Source organism: Chrysochloris asiatica, unplaced genomic scaffold (assembly GCF_000296735.1).
Source record: "Chrysochloris asiatica unplaced genomic scaffold, ChrAsi1.0 scaffold00080, whole genome shotgun sequence".
Taxonomy (NCBI): Eukaryota; Metazoa; Chordata; class Mammalia; order Afrosoricida; family Chrysochloridae; genus Chrysochloris; species Chrysochloris asiatica.
This window is the reverse complement of record NW_006408598.1, coordinates 983,604-1,004,634: the sequence shown is the minus strand read 5'-3', so window position 1 is coordinate 1,004,634 and position 21,031 is coordinate 983,604. Positions and strand designations below refer to the sequence as shown.

General features: G+C 37.6%; 1 protein-coding gene across 1 annotated transcript in view; it reads right to left on the bottom strand.

The window, feature by feature from the left end:
• ESF1 (ESF1, nucleolar pre-rRNA processing protein, homolog (S. cerevisiae)) overlaps positions 1–21,031 on the bottom strand; it is a 95,622-nt gene that overhangs the window by 41,096 nt on the left and 33,495 nt on the right. The window contains exon 8 of the mRNA XM_006865620.1: positions 18,140–18,301. Coding sequence (XP_006865682.1) covers positions 18,140–18,301 — 162 coding nt within the window. The remainder of the gene's footprint in view (positions 1–18,139; positions 18,302–21,031) is intronic.

Sequence of the window (21,031 nt, the reverse complement as noted above, 5' to 3'; positions counted from 1 at the left end):
AGTGCACACCTAAGATTTAAATTCTAGACACACATGACATTTTACAAGATAGTGGTAGTGGCCGGTTATGTGCTGTGGTGTTGGTTCTGACTCACAGCGACCCTACACAGGGTTTCGGAGGCTGTAAATCTTTACGGGAGCAGAATGCCTCACCTTTCTTCCAGGAATCCCTGGTAGTTTGGAACTGCTGACTGTGAGATTAGCAGCCTGGCTCGTAACCACTATGCTACCAGAGTTCCTTCTTACAAGATAGTGGATGACAATCTTTGTTTCTTCCTCATTATTATCACAACGTCCATCCTCCATGACCACAGTAATCATAGCCCCCTGTGACACGGATGTATTGTTGTTGTTGTTAAATGCTGTTGAGTCAGTTCTGACCCACAGCGACCCTGCATAGCGTTTCCAAGGAGCGACTGGTCAGCTTGAACCGACAACCCTGTGGTTCAAATCGACTTTTCAGTCCAGTGCATTAGCCCACAGCGCCACATCAGGACAATGGGATGTAAAAGAATGGCAAGAAAATACATTATTCATAATGAAGTCTAGTAAAATCAACCAACCATATTTACCAAAACAATTTAATTACAAAAGTGATCTATGCTTTGCACCAGGGTTTACCCACCCAAACACAAAGTCAAAAAGGAAAGTTCCTTCGTCCTCCTCTCCCCACTCTTCCCTCTATTGCCCTCACAAAGAGCTACTCAAGATTAGCTAGTATTGCTACAAATTGTCTTTCCAATGCATAAAAAAAGTTTAAACATATTTATGCAAAAATGGGGTCATTACCAAACCAAAAAATTAAAAACAAAACAAAAAACAGTAAGACTTTAGGTTACTTCAATTTTTCCATTACTAAAACAATGGACATCCTTCTATGGCACTGCCAGATTAACAGATTTATTTGAGGGTTGGGGGTGCACAACAGTCCTAAAAAGGATATTCAGACGTCACTGGAAACTGCCCTCTGGCATGAGAAACCTATCATAAAGAGGTGGGGGACACTGTTTGCAAATTATCTATAGGCGGTATGTTGTTGTTATTGTTGTTAGGTGCCATCCAGTCAGATCCAACTCAAAGAGACCTTTTGCACAAGAGAATATAACACTCTCCAGTCCTGTGCCATCCTGTGTCATCCAATTTATAGGAATTGTTGTTAAGTTTGAGCCCACTGCTGCTGACATGGTGCCAATGCATCTTGTTGGAAGGCAGGGTCTTCCTCTTTATTATCGATCCTTCACTTTACCTAGCATGATGTCTTTCTCCAGGGACTGGTCCCTCCGGCTAATATGTCCAAAGTGAGAGGTGAATTTTGCCATCCTGGCTTCTAAGGAGCATACTATACTGGCTGCACTTTTTCCAACACAGATTTGTTAGTTCTTCCAGCAGTCCATGGTACTTTAAATATTCTCCTCCAACACCATAACTCATATGCATCAATTCTTTTACGATCTTCCTTATTTACTGTCCAACTTTTACATGCATATGGAAGCTATTGAAAATACCATGGCTTGGGTCAGGTGTACCTTAGTCCTCAAACTAACATCTTTGCTCTTGTACACTTTAAAGAGGTCTTGTGCAACAGATTTGCCTAATGTAACACATGCTTTGGTATCCTGACTGCTGCTTCCATAAGTGTTGACAAGTAGATTCAAGAAAAATGAAGTCTTTGACAACTTCAATCTTTTGTCTATTTATCATGGTGAGGATTTTTGTTTTCTCTCCACTAGGTGCGACCCATACTGAAGGCTGTAGTCTTTGATTTCCAACAGTAAGTCTTTTAAGTTCTCTTCACTTTCAGCAAGCAAGGTCACATCATCTGCATATCGCAGTTTAATGAGTCTTCTCCCAATCGTAACGCCAGGCTCTTCATTGTATAATCCAAATGGTCTGATTATTTACTCAGTGTACAGATTGGTTAAGTATGGTGAAAGACTACAGCCCTGGCACACACCTTTTCTGATTTTAAACCATTCAGTGCCACCTTGTTCTATGAATGACTGGCTCTTGGTCTATATACAGGTTCCTCATGAGCACAATTAAATGTTCTTGAATACTCCTACACAATGTTGCCCATAGCTTGGCATGATCCACAGCCAAAGGCCTTGTTACATTTCTTTGTCTGAATGTGGCTTGAATATCTGCTAGTTCCTTGCCAATGTATGTATGTATGTATGTATATACCCTACTACATAAAACCTATTGTTATTAAGCTGATTCGGACCCATGGTGACCACATGTACTTTGTAAGGTTTTAAACGGCTGATTTGTTTGGGAAGTTATAATAGTTAGGGTTTTGGGTTAAGTGGTTCAACAGTTAAGATATGCTTATTCCCATGGTGATGAAATCTAACACTGGCATAAGTGACTCTACGATGAGTGGCTTATTAGCAGCCAATCAGTTAACGGGATGCTTCTTTAGGGGTGTGGATTGCTCCCAATATAAATGGCCATGAGGGAAAGACTCTCACTTTTGCTGAAGACCTGGGACTCTACAATTGTAAGCTTTTCCTTGACAACAAACTTGTCTATATATATAATACATAATATCTCTTTTATATATATAATATACACACACATACATACATATATGTAGGTTTCACTGGTTTTGCTTCTCAAGAAAAGCTGGCCTAAGATAGAAGTAGACCACCAGGGCCTTCTTCCAAGGCACCTCTGGATGGAATGGAGGCACCAAGCTTTTGGTTAGAAGCCTAGTGCACTCCCCACAGGGACTCCAATCAGATAAATAAATAAGTGTGTGCTTCTATGTTACATTAGACTAATTTAATGGAAGAGTTTTTATATGGTATGAATTAAATACAAAATTCATTGAATTATAGTGTGTCCTTGCTACTAATACTCATGTAAGTTATGTTTGTTTTAACATTATATAATGTTAAATAATAAACTGAACTTTTGAATAATCTGAAAAATATTTACTTAAAAAAACAAAATTTCATCTCCAAATGTTAATCACCTTCAAATAAATTATGTATTTATTTTCTAACTTATAAATTCACTTTATATTCCTTACTAAGGAGTATTGTGTGGATCATGACAAGCTATGGACAACACTGCGGAGAGTAAGCATTCTGGAACACTTAACTGTACTAATGTGAAATCTGTACATAGATCAAGAGGCACTTGTTTGAACAGAACAAGGGAACACCAAATGGTTTAAAATTAGGAAAGGTGTGTACCAGGGTTGTGTTCTCTCACCATAATTATTCAACCTGTATGATGAGCAAATAATACGAGAAACTGGATTATAAGAAGAAAAACTTGGGATCAGGATTGGAGAAAGACTATTAAAACCAGCAATATGCATATGATACAACCATGCTTGCTGAAAGGAAAGAGGTCTTAAAACACTTACTGATAAAGATAGAAGGCCTTTGATATGGGTTGCATCTCCATGTAAAGAAAACAAAAATCCTCACCACTAGACCAATAAATAATATACATAATCAATGAAGAAAAATTTGAAGTTGTCACAGACTTCATTGCTCAGATCAACCAATAACACTCATGAAAGCAGCTGTCAAGAAATCAAATGATGTACTGCGCTAAGCAATTCTGCTGCACAAGACCTTCTTAAAGTGAAGAGCAAAGATGTCAGTTTGAGGACTAAGGTGCACCTGACTCAAGCCATGGTATTTTCAATAACCTCACATGCATGCGAAAGTTGGGCAGTGAGTACGGAAGACTGCAGAAGAATTGATGCATCTGAGTTACGGTGTTGGAGGAGATTATTAAAAGTAGCATGGATTGCCATAAGAACAAGCTAATCTGTTTTGGAAGAAGTACAGCCAGAATGCTCCTTGGAAGCCAGGATGGCCAGATTTCGTCTCTTGTAGTTTGGACATATTATCATAAGAAACCAGTCCCTGGAGAAGGACATTATGTTTGGTAAAGTGGAGAGGTGGAGAAAAAGAGGAATACCCCCAGTGAGATGGATTGGCACAGTGGCAGCAGCAATGGGCTCAGGCTTAGCAACAAATGTGAGGTTGGCACGGGACTGGGCAGTGTTTTGTTCTGTTGCGTATAAGGTCGCTTTGAGTTGGTTCTCACTCATAGTGACCATGTATAGGGTTTCCAAAGAGTAGCTGGTGGGTTTGAACTGCCAACCAAAGAGTAGCTGGGGTTTGTAGTCCAGTGCTGATCCTACACAGCCATACCAGGAGTAGCTTTAGCATAATTAAAATTTAAAAAGTCAGTAAGAAAGTTAACTGAGAAGGTTAGTCATATACACATGGTAATATAAATGATTATTTCTCAAAGATTAAAATAGAAAAGGCACTCAAGATTGCTTCAAGAAAGTAATATGTTAAATGAAGGACCATACAAAACAACAGTGGTGCTATTAAAACAACATATTCTCTTGTTTTCTTAAAATATAAACTCAAACTAAATGCATACAAATTGACTTGAATTACTAATTATTATTTTCATTTTGCTTCACCTGCTATACACACAAAACTTATTTCTGAAATTAGGCAGTCAAAATATGATGCAAATTAAAAATTCTTTTAGCTTATTTAAAAAATTTTCCATTTAATGTTCTCCTCTAGTCAACTCAAAATTTTAAACATCTGGTTATTAAAAACGTTCTAACCAAAAAACCATGCTTGTGAATATATTTCAAATAGTGGGTACACTGGCAATAAATGGAAATAAAGATAGCCAAAAGTAAATACTAAACAGGTTTTGAACGGTCTAAAAATGAAAATGTTAGCAAAGTGAATGACCAGAAACATTTTGGAATAATGAATATAAAATACAATGGTCATAATTGTAGGTACATGTCATTGATGTCTGTTACCAACACAACATTTAACAAAAGAATGAAGATGGAATAAAATTACATAATCATATCCAACTCCATAAAGAGGAACTATTCAAGAGAAAAGGTTGGGAAAAATAAGTAACAAAGTATAAAAAAGGAGACATCAGCATAAAAATAGGATTACAATAGAAAATAATGGAGGAAAAAGTGAGCCAAGGAAGAAATGTACCCCCACCCCAAACATATACCCATCAGCTGGAGTCAAGCAGCAGCTTCTCCTATGGGTGGGAGACAATACTCGGTTTCCATGCCTTCTTTGGAAGAGGAAGGCAGGACCTTAGAGCTCTGGGTGCTCCTAACAATTTCACCTCACAACACTTTAGAATATCACTACGATTAGAGTGGGAACACAGTGACTACTCATTTCATTAGGCCTTTTATTCCCTTTAAGTCTCTCACCATAAGAAGTCTACAATTTCCGTATCATACCCTTTCCCAATAGTACTGAACATTTCTATCTCTCGTTTTTTAACTTTTAAAACTCTTTCGTGCCCTGTACCCAAGGTTACTCATTAACACAATAAAATACATACCTAAGCTGGCTTTCTGTACTTTACATGGCTATGAACTACAAGTGCACTCTTACTGCTGCCTGGTAATCCTATTACATAGTTATCTCTTCTTTACTCTCTGAGACAACCATGTCATATCTTCTCTTTTTTCAAACCTCTAGTGGGGAACCTTTTTTTCTGCCAAAATTTATATCATCATCTGCAGGTCATACAAAATTATCAACTTAAAATTTAACCTGCTATCTTTGGTCAAACATTTTAATTAACACACCCCTAATGTGATAAGCAAGGAGCTCTGGTAGCGTAGTGGTTACGAATCGGGCTGCGAACCTTAAGGTCAGCGGTTCGAAACTACCAGCCGCTTCGCGGGAGAAAGATGAGGCTTTCTGCTCCTGTAAAGATTTACAGCCTCGGAAACCCTGTGTAGGATCGCTATGAGTCAGAACCGACTCCACGGCACATAACAACAACAACAACATTGTGATAAGCAAGGAGCTCTAGTAGCGTAGCGGTTACGAATGGGGCTGTGAGCCGCAAGGTCAGCAGTTCGAAACTACAAGAGGTTCTGCGGGAGAAAGATGAGGCGGTCTGCTCCTGTAAAGATTTACAGCCTCGGAAACCCTGTGTAGGATCGCTATGAGTCAGAACCGACTCCACGGCACATAACAACAACAACAACATGATAAGTACTGGACCTCAAGGTCGGTTTGAACTTCAAAGTCAGTGGCTCAAACTCACCAGTTACTCCTCAGGAACCCTACAAAGAGTCGCTATGAGCCAGAACTGACTCAACAGCACTGAATAACAACAAAAAAATGTGACAGCTAGAACTGTGGTTGATGTGGATTGGAACTGACTCGACGGCACTAACAACAGTAAATGAGCTCTGACTCATAGCAATCCTATGTACAACAGAAATACACACTGCCCAGTTCGGTGTCATCCTCATATTTGTTGCTGTTTCAGTCCACTGCTGCAGCCATTGTGTCAATCTAGCTTATTAAGGGTCTTCCTCACTCTTGTTGACTCTCTATTAAGTACGATGTTCTTTTACAGGGATTTGCATTTCTGATAATATGTCCAAAGTATGTAAAACAGAGTCTTCCAATATTCATTTCTAAAGAGCATTCTGGCTGTATTTCTAAAACAGATTTGTTCATTCTTCTGTCTCCCACTGGTATCGATTTGATCCCAAATCATAGTGAACCCACCACACAGAAGAGAACTGTTCCACAGGGTTCCTGAAGTTATAAATATTTACGGAACCAGACTGCATCTTTCTCCTTCAGACTGACTAGCGGATTCAACATTTTCGTTGGCAGCTCAATGCTTAATCCATGCCACCAGTTTCCTTGAAAACTCTGAAAATCCTTCAGTATTGTAACACAAGGCTTGTTTTTTTTTTTTCTTTAAGTATTTCAGCTTGAGAAATATCAACAATTCTTCCCTTATGATTTTCTAAATCCTGGTCTTTGCATATTTCATTATAGTACTTGATCTTCCAGAGCTGTCTTTCGAAATCTGCTCAGCTCTTTTACTTCAATTATTTTTTCCATTTGTTTTAATTACTGTGTTCAGGAACATACGCTGGAGTGTCTTTTGACATTCATTTTGTTTTCTTTTTAATGACCTTTTGATTTCTTCATTTTCTTGATGTCATCCCACAACTAATCTGGTCTCCAGTCATCAGTATTCAATGCATCAAATCTATTCTTGAGATGATTTCTAAATTCAGATGGGATACACACAAGGTTAAGGAGCTCTGGTAGGGTAGTGGTTAAGAATCAGGCTACTAACCTCAAGGCTGACAGTTCGAAACTACCAGCCGTTTCGCGGGAGAAAGACGAGGCTTTCTGTGCCCATGAAGATTTATAGCCTTAAAAACCCTGTGCAGGGTCACTATGAATCGAAACTGACTCCATGGTACTTAACAACAAATATGCAAGGTTATATTCTGGCTCTCCTGGACCCATTTTAATTTTCTTCAGCTTCAACTTGTACTTTCACAGAAACATTTAAAGGTCTGTTCTGTAGTCAGTCCGTGGCCTTGGTTTGACTGGTGATAGTGAACTTTTCCATATTCTCATTCCACAGATGTTGTTGATTTTACTATTGAGCATTTCATCTGATGAAGGAAGTACATTCACAGTTTCTTGTTGGAAAAAATGTATCTAAAATGAGTAATCTGATCTCACAAAATGCTATTGTGATCTTCACAAAATGCTATTGTGATCTTCAGTGTCATTTCTATCACCAAAGCTGTATTTTTCAGCTATCAATCCTGTTTTCAACTTTCACATTCTGATCACCAGTAATTTTCAAAGCATTTTAACTGTATGTTTGATCAATTTCATTCAGACTACGTAAGTTAATTTTAAAAATTCTATTTATCTATTGCATTTGGCACGTAAATTTTGAATAATGGCCATATTAGTTGGCCTTTATTCCTACACCAGTTTTAAGTATTCCAAGATTAAAGTACAATAACCCCACCAAAAAAAAGCATAAACAGGTATGGTTGTCTATGTACTGCTACTTCTAGTGGTCAAGAGGAATTCTACCAGACGCTAAACAAACCATGTCCCTGTACTAGAAACAAGTTAAAGGGCCTTCCTGCTGTTGCCATCTTCGTTGTTTGCTGAGAGGAACTCACCTGTGATGTTCCCATTCAATGGGTCTCTGATTTTAACTATCAAAGCAATACTTTTCCTTTAGGAAAAGATTCACACTAAATACTTTAGTAGACGGAATGATTTAATATGATTTCCCATCATCCCTGAAAGTCTTTGTAACTATAAAGGTGAGTGCACTACTTAAGAAAACTAAGTGAACAGCAATGCAAACTTCAGGGGTTCTATCTTTGGTTCACTGCCATCACCTCAGGGGTGGCAATGGTGGCTCAATATAGGTGATTTATTGAATGAGGAACACCTTGAACTTCACACCTTCACTGAAATATATGACCATGATCAAGCCCAACTGGGTTCTAGGTTAGTAATACATTCAAATAGGGCTTGCACGAGAGCTCACTCATAAGTCCAATGACATGGGCACTCCAGCGTCCTAAAACCATTATCTAGACAGAGATTAGTTACCTGTACAAACTCTACCCCACCTCCTAGCTTTGGAAAATGCAAATTCATGGAGAAAGAGAGACAGAGGGAGAGGAAGAGTACCATAGCACACTGTACATCGCTGCTCTGGAGCCTCTTCCAAGGCTGCACTCGGCAAAGACTTTATTTGGCAGCAGCTCCTTTTCACTTTTCCTTGGTCCTACACTTTCTTAATGGCTGCCTGGATCACTTCTTGGTTGCCCAGGAACTGGTGAGGCCTCATGGCATGTAGGTTTTCATCCAGTTCCAAGAGGATGAGGACACCAGTGGGGAGAGTGATGTTGATGACATCTTCATCCGAGATACCGCCGGTCATTGTAGAACTTTTGGTAGTAAGGATAGGACTCCTCAATGGGAGCTGGGGTCACGTTATAGGCTCCTTCTCCAGAGCCTCATGTGTTCTTTACTGTGATTCAAAGCCATTTTCTCCCTATTGAGACCAATCAAGACTCCATAGTGACTCTCACTGAGATTCCAGGAGCTCTCCATGGGGACCTACTCCTGCCCCAGCTCTTCCAGGATCAGTCAGGCTGTGTGGGTGGACCGATTCAGGATGGACGTGAAGACAAGGTCAAACTTCTTGTGTTGCTTCCCACAGTTCCGAGCTTTCTCAATTCCTCTGCTGTTAAATTTCTGGTGCACCCAGCTACAAAAGCGGTTCTCATTCAAGGACCCTCCCCATGTCTTAACATAGTAAGTTTATATTTAGACAAACTGTTGGTTGAGCTTTCTTGGCGTTGCAAGTGGGTGGGCCAATGTTCAACAGTAACAGAACATCTTCAGAGACACCAGAAGCAGCATCACCTCCGGACCACCAAGGAGCGAGTTTCTCAGAAGACTCATCTTGGCTCTGTCTTATTCAACGCTCTTTTCTTAGTTGGTCTTTTTTCAGGCATCGGATATTATCTGTCACCGGCAGCCTTGCATTTCAGGATAGATCATAAAATATTGATGCCATTCCTTTTCGATTTGTTGTTCCAACATAGTATACCATATGATTGCCTGATCAAAAACAGTCAATAACAATCCATTTTAGCTCACTAATGCCTAGTATATTGATCTTCAAGAGGTGTTCACTCTGGTTGTTACACCTTTATATCTGTTATCTGCCTCCCTTAATACTTTGTTCTTAAGAAATTAAACTACTAATATTACTATATTTAGGAGCCACGGTGGTGAGTGTGTTAAGTGTTGCGCGTTCACTGGTTCAAACCCACCAGCTGTTCCAAAGGAGAAAGATGTGGCTCTGTGCTCCTGTAAAGCTTTACAGTCTCGGAAACCCTAAGAATAAGTTAGGCTCTGTTCTATAGGGTCACTAGGAGTCACAGAATCAATGCAATGGCAGTGCGTTTGTTTTTTGGTTATTACTACCATGCTATATAATTCAATATAAAAAAGCGAGTAAGTCAAAATAGTCTAATCCATTTCTTTGAAAAACCAATCAAAACTTGTACACCCCTAAGCAATCTCCTGCTTTCCAGGCAGCCGGAATCTCTTGGAGGTTGTGAGTCCCAGGGACGAGCTATATACAATAATCCTATTAGGGTAGGCCCTGCTCCAAATCTGCAAAGTGGACCTTGGCCAGTCCTAGACTGACTCACTAGGGCAGGTGGGATGTGTAGGGTAAAGAAAAAAAAGTAAGGAAAGGAAGCTGGCAATCTGTGTGAGTCTGCAAATGCCATCATGAACTTTCTCAGGTAGCTGTGAAGGCAAGAGCCCAGGGGGTGGTACATCATACTACTTATTGGTGGAGAGAAAGCAGGTGACTTTCATTTTTCACTGTGCTGTCTGGTTTGTTTCTATTTTCTTTCTTCTTCCTCACCTGATAGGAGATAGCAACCATGACTATACAGCCAAGCCACAGTCATGCCCTCTAGAATCCCACCAATTGGGCAAGAGATAGTGCCAACGGCTATACACCAAGAGTTATAGCCTACAACCAACATCCGTTATTTCTACTCTGAATTTAATTGTACAGTGAACAGAGAATACAAGTATACAAGCTTATCTCTTGATCATGCCCGTGAGGAGGCAGTTGGTGAATGCTAAGAATACACCAACATACATTCATCAACTTAATACAAATACAACACTACCACAATCCCTAGACAGCATCAGAAAATTTCTGTTTACATGAAGAAACAAGAAAGAGCCGCTCAAACTGAAAACAAAGAAGCAGAGCTTGTTTCTGAGGAAAAAGAAGCACTGGAACTACCTGAAAAGTAATTCAGGAGAATGATATTTAGGTATATCCAAACAATTGATAGGTTGAGGAAACAAGGAAGAATTCAGAAAATGCTACAGGAACAGTCAAACTAAATAGACAAAAGCATTGGAAATGATATAAAACCTGCAAACAGAATTCCAGACAATACTAAGACACCAGAAATGGACAGTACACTGAAAGGGCAAAGGAGTAGACATGCATCAATGGATGCCAGAATTAGTAAATCTGAAGATAAATTTCTCAACACTAGTAAAATAATATAATCTGAAAAAAAGACTGAAAAAATTTGAAGCCCATAATTCATGTGCGACAACATGAAAAGAAATAACTTAGGGGTGACTGGAATTCCAGAACAGGAAGAGATGAAGAAAACCATAGAAAAAATCGCTGAAGAGCTGCTGGAAAAAAAACAAAAAAAATTTCCCTATCATAAAAGATGAGAAGATAAGCATTCAAACAGGAAAGACCCCAAAAGAAAATTAGCAAGATATATCACAATCAAACTACCAAATCAAAGATATGGAAAGAATCCTGAAAGCAGCCCAAGGCAAATAAAATGTTATCTACAATGGAAAAACACAAAGATGACGTTTTAATTTCTCAGCAGTAACGATGCAAGCAAGAAGGCAATGGGGAAACATATAAAAAAATACTCTGAAAGATAAAAACTGCCAACCATAAGATATATACCAAGCAAAACTGTCCCTGAAACCACACTCCAACAATTGTTAATGATGAAGAGTACTTCTTTTTCAGAAAAGCTTATGATGCTGGAAATTGAAGTAACAAGAAAAATACTAAGTTATCTAGTAGCATTTCATACTAACACTGTGGTTTAGTTAAGTATAATATCCCAAGTCTTGAGGTTCAGAGTAACTGTTACAGAGAACTCCATGTTTCTTAACACAAATTGATCAAAATGCACATATGACATGAACAATAAATCTTAGTCTACAAGGAAACCTTGTTATTTCAAATTAACCAAGAAATATATTACTATTCCCACTTTTCAAATGTATGAACTGAGGTTCAGAAAAATTTGCCTATTTATCTCCTATAACTTATATGAGATATAGCTTATATAGCATATAAGATTTTTCCAACTACACACATACACATATACACAACTGGACCATGGATGATGAAGGAATAAGATTGCATCTTATACCTTAAATATATACTGCATCTATGACGTTTAGTAGTATGGTTAAGGACTTTAAAAGCCCCATTGCATGTTACAATATCAATATTCTATTCAATTAACAACTAAACATCCAATGTTGCTAATAATTTCATGAAACAGTTACTCTTAATCATTCATTGTTGAAGGCATTATAAGCTGGTACAACCTTTTTGGAAAGCAATTTGACAATAACATCAAGAATCACAAAAAAGTACTCAGGCCCCTTCCTAGTAATTCTACTTCTTGGATGCTATCCGATAGAAATAATTCAATATGGAAAATGCTATAGATTATTTATAACATCCCCAATGCTTGACATCTGCATATTTTACATTTGAGGTTTTAACACTGGCAGTTTTAACAGCTTGTGAGAGAACCACAGGTTGATCCACAGCATATGTAAAGTTCCTGTGTGAGAGAGGACGTCACGTAACTGACTACTGAGTGTGCCTGATTGCCAGCAGCAGCTTCTCATTGTCGCCTTATGGCACACTGCTAGTCCTCATATGCGCAAAGAAACGTTTGAAAAGTGAAGAGTGGAAAAAAAAAACACCCAAAAAACCTTAGTTTAAAAATGTTTTTAAAATTAAAAGGCACTAAACAGGAAAGCCAATTTTACTTGGCAAGTGATGAAAGTAAAGAGATCTAAGAAAGTACTGATATTTGTGGTCTTGAGATCTATAGCAGCCATAGAACACATTGCTTTTCAATGTTCACTATAGTGCAAGAGTAGAAACGGAATTAAATATTCAAAAACAGAGAAATAGCAAATTAAATAACTATCTAATCACATAAATGAAGCTAAAGACTATGAAAAAGAAGTGTTAAAATTTATGAGACTGATATGAATATATAAATCAGTGTTATCCACTATGATTATAGTTTGTCATTGTTGTTATTGTGATGCGCTGTAGAGTCAGTTCCGACACATAGTGACCCTGTATAGGATTTCCAAGGAGCGACTGGTGAGTTTGAACAACTGACCTTGCAGTTCAAACTGACCTTGAGGTCGAGGGCTTATCTTACTGTGTGTGCCATCAAGTCGGTACCGACCCACAGCAACTTTATGCACAGCAGAAAGAAACACTGCCCGATCCTGGGCCAACCTCACTACTGCTGCCATGCTTGAGTCAATCGAGGCTGCCACCTGGCCAATCCATCTCGTTGGGGGTCTTATTCTTTTTCTCTGACCCTCCCTCCACCTTACCAAACATGATATCCTTCTCCAAAGTATGAGAGATGAAGTTTGGCCATCTTAGCCTCCAAGGAGCACTCTGGCTGCACTTCTTCCAAAATGGATCTACTGGTTCTTTTGGCAGCCCATGTCACTTTCAATATTCTCCTCCAACACCAGAACTCAAATGTGTTAATTCTTCTACGGTCTTCCTCATTCACTGTCCAGCTTTCACATGCATATGAGGTGACTGAAAATAGCATGGCTTGGGTCAGGTGCACCTTAGTCCTCAGGCTATCTTTGCTCTTCAATGCTTTAAAAAGGTATTATGCAGCAGATTTGCCTAATGCAACACGTCGTTTGATTTCCTGACTGCTACTTCCAGGAGAGTTGATAGTTGATGCAAGAAGAATGAAGTCCTTGACAACTTCAATCTTTTCCCCATTGATCAGAATGCTGTTTACTGGTCCAATGGTGAGGATTTTTGTTTTCTTGACATTGAGATGCAATTCCTAACGAAGGCTGTGCTCTTTGATCTTCATCAGTAAATGTTTTATGTCATCTTCACTTTCAGCAGGCAAGCTTCTATCATCTGCATATCTCAGGTTGTTAATGAGTCTTCCTCCAATCCTGATGACATGTTTTTCTTCACAGAACCCAGTTTCTCCGATTATTTGCTCAGCATACAGGTTGAATAATAAGTATGGTGAAAGAATAAAACCTTGCCGCACACCTTTCTTAATTTTAAAACATTCAGTGTTCCCATGTTCTGTTCGAACAACTGCTTCTTTGTACAGGTACAGATTCCTCATGAGCACAATTAAGTGTTCCGGAATACTCAAATTCTCAATATTGTCCATAGCTTGTCACGATCCACACAACTGAAAGCCTCTGCATGGTCAATAAAGCACAGGTAAATATCTTTCTGATATTCTCTGCTTTCAGCCAAAAGCCATCAGACATCAGCAATGATATTCCTAGTTCCACGGCCTCCTCTGAATCCGGCTAAAACCTCTGGATATTCTTTGTCAATGTGTGATTGTAGCCATTTCTGTATTATCTTTAGCAAAATTTTACTCTCATGGAATATAAAAGAGATTGGCCGATGCTTTCTGCATTCTGTTGGGTCACCTCTCTTTGGAATGGGCACAAATATGGATCTCTTCCAATCAGTCGGCCAGATACTTGTCTTCCAAATTTCTTGGCAGAGATGAGTGAGTGCCTCCTGTGCTGCCTCACTTTCTGGAAAGATTTCAATTTTTATTCTATCAGTTCCTGGTGCCTTGTTCTTTGCCAAATCCTTCAATGCACCTTGGACTTCCTCATTCAGTATCATTTACTCTTGATCATCTGCTACTTCTTGAAACTGCTGGACATTAACCATTTCCTTTTGGTTTAGTGACTCCATGTATATTCCTTCAATACTCTCTTGATGCTTTATGCATCATTCAATAATTTGCTCAGAGAATCCTTCAATAACGAAAGTCGAGGCTTGAATTTTTCTTCAGTTCCCCCAGCTTGAGAAATGCTGAGTGTGTTTTCTTTTTGGTTTTTTGATTCCAGATCTTTGCACATTTTGTTGTAATATTTGGCTTTATCTTCTCGAGCGGATCTCTGAAATTTGTTTAGCTCTTGGACCTCCTCTTTTCTTGCATTTGCTTTAGCATCTCTATGCTGGAGAGCAAGTTTCAGTGTCTCATCTGACATCCATTTTGACCTTTTTCTTCTTTCTTGTCTTCTTCATGATTTTTTGCTTTCTTCATGTATGATGTTCTTGATGTCATCCCACAACTCTTCTGGTCTTCAGTCTTTAGTATTTTATGTATCAAATCTGTCCTTCAGATGACCTCTAAATTCAGGTGGGATATATTCAAAGTCATATTTTGGCTCTCGTGGACTTGTTTTCATTTTCTTCAGCTTCAGTTTCAATTTGAATATGAGTAATTGATGGTCTGTTCCACAGTCTGCCCCAGGTCTTGTTTTGACTGATGATATGGAGCTTTTCCATCGTCTCTTTCCACAGATGTCGTCAATTTGACTTCTATGTATTCCATCTGGCGAGGTCCATATGTATAGTTGTCTCTTATGCTGTCTAAAGAAGGTATTTGAAATGAACAAATCATTGGTTTTGCAGAATTCTATCATGCGTTCTCCAGCATCATTTCTATCACCAAGGCAATATTTTCCAACAACTTTTTGCTCCCAACCTTTGCATTCCAATCACCAGTAATGATCAATACATCTTGATTGCATGTTTGAGCAATTTCAGATTGAAGAAGCTGGTAGAATTCTTCTATTCCATCCTCACTGGCTTTAGTGGTTGGTGCGTAAATTTGAATAATAGTGTTATTAACTGGGCTTCCCTGTAGGTGCATGGATATTATCCTATCACAGACATCGTTGTACCTCATGACTGATCTGGATATGTTCTTTTTGACGACGAATGCAACACCATTTCTCTTCAATTTCTCATTCCCGGCATAGTAAACCATGTGGTTGTCAGATTCAAAATGGCCAATACCAGTCCATTTCAGCTCACTAATGCCGAAGACATCGATGTTTATGCATTCCATTTCATTTTTGACAACTTCCAATTTTCCCAGATTCATACTTGGTACATTCCATGTTCTGATTTTCAATGGATGTTTATAGGTGTTTCTCTTCATTTTGAGTTGTGGCCCATCAGCAAATGAAGGTCCAACGGGCTTTTCTCCCGCGAGCTTTATTCCATTTGTGTTTCTACAGTTAACTCTACTTTGAGGAGGCAGCTCTTCACCAGTCTCATTTTGATTGCCTTCCAACCTGAAAGCTCATTTTCTGGCACTGTATCTGACAGTGTTTTTCTGCTATTCATAAGGTTTTCAGTGACTACATATTGGGAAGTAGTTCGTCACTCTTTCTTCCTAGTCTGTCTTTGTCTGGAAGTTCATTTGAAACCTGTCCACCATGGGTAACCCTGCTGGTATTTAAATTATCAGTGACATAGCTTTCAGAATCACAGCAACTCAAGTCACCACAGTGTGACAAACTGACATAAGAACAAATAAATCTCTCTTGGAAGAAAGTATAGTCAGAATGTTCCTTAGAAGTCAGGATGGTGATAATTCATTTCTCATACTTCAAATATGTTATCAAGAGGGAGCAGTCCCAGTCCCTAGAGAAGGACATCATGCTTGGTAAAGTTGAGTGTCAGCGAAAAAGAGGAAGACTCCCAGCAAGGTGGGCCGGCAGTGGCAATAGCAATGGGCTCAAACATAACAACAATTATGAGGAACCAGGCAGTGTTTTGTATTGTTGTACACAGGATCGCTGTGAGTCACAATCTACTCGATGGCACCTAACAAACATCACCTTATTTGAAGGCAAAAAAAAAAGGGAATAATACTCCAAAATAATTGTGCTGAAAATATTTTTTGTTAAATGCCATCAAGTTGATTTCAACCTATAGTGACCCTATATAGGGTTTCTGAGGAGGAGCGGCTAGTAAGCTTGAACTGACGACATTGTGATTCAAACCAACTTTGCAGTCCAGGTCATTAACCCACATCGCCACACCAGGCCCCCCCCCCCCAAATAGAAAGGGAATAAATACTCCAAAGTATTAGTGTTTAAGTTGTTGTTAAGTGCCATTGAGTCTATTCCAACCCATAACGACCCTATATAGGGTTTCCGAGTAGCAGCTGGTGAGCTTGAACCGCCGACCTTGCAGTTCAAACAGCTTTGCAGTCACAGCGCCACACCAGGACTCCATAGTGCTTAAATTAGGGTAATAGAATTAAAGATAATTTTTACTTCCAAATATTTTATATGGCATAAATATTACTTCTATGAATGAAAACGCTAAGATAAAAATGTAGTGCTCGACAGCACTTAACAATGACAGCAAATAGAAGTTACAATTTCCAACTCATTTCATCACATAATATTAATTACCCTGATACCAAAAACAAAGGATAGTGCAAAAAATGAAATCTAAACATCCAAATTGTAAAGGTATAAGAATTCTTAGCAAAATATCAACAAATCAAGTTGAGGCATATATAAAAAGGATAATATACTATAATCAAATGGAGTTTCACCCAGGAAAAATGTAATGCTAAAATCTTCCAATTACAGACACATAAACAAATATCAATTCTTGGTATTTGTCCTATTGTTGTTAATTGCCATAGAGTATAGTGATGTTGTATAGGTGTGAATCACCAATCTTATGGTTAACAGTTCAGTACTTACCCTACAGTGGCATACTAGCTCTCCTACAAAAATGCACTAATAAAGGCAATGCATAGATCTGGTCCATTGGATATAGAAAAGTATCTCAGTTATCTGTACCATACACACCTGGCATGTATATTTAATAACTCTGACATACCTGTTTATAAAAAGTGCCAATCAAATTTACTTTTTATCTGCTTTTGTAAATAGACACTTGAACACCTCAATTTAAGTTAACATTTATATTAAAATATAGTCATCTTGTAGGTTCATTCTAAGATTTGAGCTAAACTCTAACATATTTGACTTGAAAGATAAAATCCAACATATCTTAGAATCAGTCATCAATCTCAAGTGAGAAACGTCTTCACAAGCAATAGTAAGTTTATACAGCCTTATTTTGAATATTTTATATTTTGAATACTTTCTGAGAAAAGAAGCAAACCTAAAAAAGCAGTTAATGTAATGTGTTCTTTTGGAATATAGACAATTCTAACAAAACAGACTTTCTCTATATATAACATTAGAATTACGTATTATCCACTGGCAGTAGTGCAGATCTCTAAGATAATAGAAGATTAAATCTTCTTAATAAAGTACCAATCTTATAAGCATTTGCAAGCAAATTCCTCCCCAGGCTAAATCAGGAGCAAGCTCTCAAGAGTCTAATATACTAGTCCCTAAGAGAGTTTTAAAAGGTTTATGCTAACACCATGTTACTTTAAAAAACAAACAAACAAACAAAAAACAACTATGGAAAATGAATCTTAAAATATTTATTTTTCCTAATTAATCTTTTCCTGAAGAAAATGCATCCAACATCCTAAAACGGAAGTAAAACAAGTGGTCATTTATTGTATTATTCTTACCTGGAACCCACTTAATTTCCATTTCCATATCATTTTCTTTGCCCTTCTTTTCTTTGTCTTGAATAACTTGCAAGAGCTGCCTATATTTGGCAATTTGCTCTTCATCATCCTTTTGACTTTTCTTTGTTTTCTCATCTTCTTCTACACTGACTTCATCATCACCTAACAACAAAAAAGTCAATTCTATTTAATAGAGTTAATCCACTTCTAACTAGTGTTTTGATCTCACAATCACTCCAATAACCAACTAAGAGATCCTGTTATATATACTGCAGCAATAAAGTATTGAAATCAGACAAATGTTTCTTAATATTCAATGATTTAATTGAAATACTAAATAAAATAATAAAAATCATTTGCAATATAAGATAACAGAGTTACAGTAGTATGCCTGGGAATCCCTTTCACTAAAATTTCTACTACAAAATATCTTGGAGTCATGAAACATCCGGATACTTCTTTTTCCAACCAAGTTGAAAGAGAGCAGGGGTGGAATTTTATCCCTCTTTGTGCCCTCCACCATCCAGTACAGTGGCTTTAAAATGTTACATTAAATAAAAGGAGATTGACTATTGTGAGATGAATCTGGTACATGAATTTAGCTATTCAGATTGAAGAAAGAGACAAATGAAATTGCATACAGTCCAAACCTAAGATTCCTGAGTCCTCTGAATTTCATGGCGAGAAAACATGCTTACTTTCAGTGTCTTGTTAATGTATTAAGAATAAAAATGAACAAAGTATTAAGAATAAAAATGAACAAAGAGTAAATTCAAGCCAATGCATGAAGTTTGTTTGCTCTGTATTTCCACTGGAAGTCAAAAACATAAATTAAGATGCTAGGTTTTAATGTAAAACATAAAGAATTCATTGAACTGATTAAATGTCCGATGTAAGAGAAAATTTGTTTAAAAGTGCCATCAAGGCGATTCTGACTCAGCAATCCTGTATAAGGCTTCTGAGGAGCAAATGATTAGTTTGAACCGCTGACCTTGTGGTCCAGTGCTACACCTTATCCAACAGTGGTACACCTGCATAAGGAAGACTTGCTTTTCTATGACCTATGGATTACTGGTCACTAGAAATGTCTGACACTATTAAGTAGTTAGCAATGAAACAATGTCAACAGATTGTTTTTATATCTTAAAAAAGGTAAAATGGAAAAAAAATTGATTAAATAATTATTTATATAGCCTTTTTCCCCTTCTTTCTTTCTAAATGAGTAAAAAATGGTCCAGGACATTCTTTCCATCCTATCATTCTTTTACATTTTCACTCACACAGCTGAAATTAATTTTTTTCTATTTGTGCTCTGTGCCACAATAATAATGTTGGATGAAATTCTGTCATGTATCCCATAATACGATGGATAAAACATCAGGAATAAATTAACAAAATGGCAGTGTATTTCTTTCTATTAAAAGCTTACTTCTGAAACGCAATTAGAAGCAAGCTCCTTCCAGGTTGAAATTTTAGTGGTAGGTCTCTGATGGCCTATTTTAAATTGATTTTTTCTAGTACCAAAATTTTACTTTCTAAAGCTCTAAATTTTGGGACAACTCACGTAGGCCTGCTTTTCCCCCAATTTAAGGACTTTGTGAAAATAATATAATACTTTGTAAAACACTATATACACCCAACCAAAGCCAGAGCTACTGCCACTGAGTTGATTGTGACCCTACATAGGGTTTCTGGGACTAAAGCTTTATGGGAGCAGACAGTCTCATGTTTCTCCCATGAAGCAGTTGGTGGGTTTGGATCACTGATCTTGTAATTAGTAGCCCAATGCTTATTCCACAAAGCTCTGTTTATTTACAAACACCACCAAGATGATCTACTAACTCTAAGACATTCAAATACACTAATGTGTCCATGAGAGATACTATAAATTAACTAAAATGTTGAAGAAAACGTATGCATTCAAAAATTTGAGTACTATATTTTTTAAAACTCGGTCTTAGAAAAAATTCAAACAGAATGCTCATTAGAAACAAGACAGATGAGACTAGCTAACTTACATTGGCCATGCGATCAGGTAAGATCACATTGCTAGAAAAGGACAGCAAGTAGCTAAAAAAGAGATTCTTAGTCAAGATTCAGTTAAAATGAAGGAAATCCTCAATGAGATGGATTAATACAATAGACGCCATGGACTCAAAGATAAATTAATCATTAAAATGACATAGGCCATTTTGTTGTTAAACATGAAAAAACCATCGAAGTCAGTACATAGTAGTTAATGGCAACAACACAGTTCAAACAAAAAGCTATTAATCCTTGTAAGTTCTAACAAGAAAATGATATATGGAGAGAAGCTGTAGGCAGTATAGGAAGCATTTTATGTGCACTAGCTCAATATTCCCAACTGTAAGTCAGGATTTGGGACCAGTAGAGCCCAAGCTTTTAACAAGAAACATATTGACAAATAAATTCTAATTGATTCATAATATCAAGTTGCTTTAATGTTAATAATGTTAGTTCATATATCCAAAGCCAATCAAAGAAACCTATTTGAAAAACCTTTATAAATGTACACAGAACATGTATATTGTTGTATAAAGAATGCATATCCTTTTTATCGTTATCTTGTATCTGTTACTGAAAGAAAAAAATGCAGAATTTTCATAAAAGTGACACAAACTACACATACATATGAATGAAGAGAAATGTACATGAAAAGTAGCATATCTTTCTCCACAGTATGGAGGAAAAGTACATAAAGAGTATTTGAAAAAGAACTTGGTTGTACTGTACATGCTGAGAAATAAAATGGCCACTCGATTGTTTAGAATGCCAAGAAATTTAACAAGCAATACCGCTGAGGCCATAAGAACTGTGAAGGTTCTTGTGCCCAACATAACTACCACTGCAAATCGCATAGTTTTTGAAAGG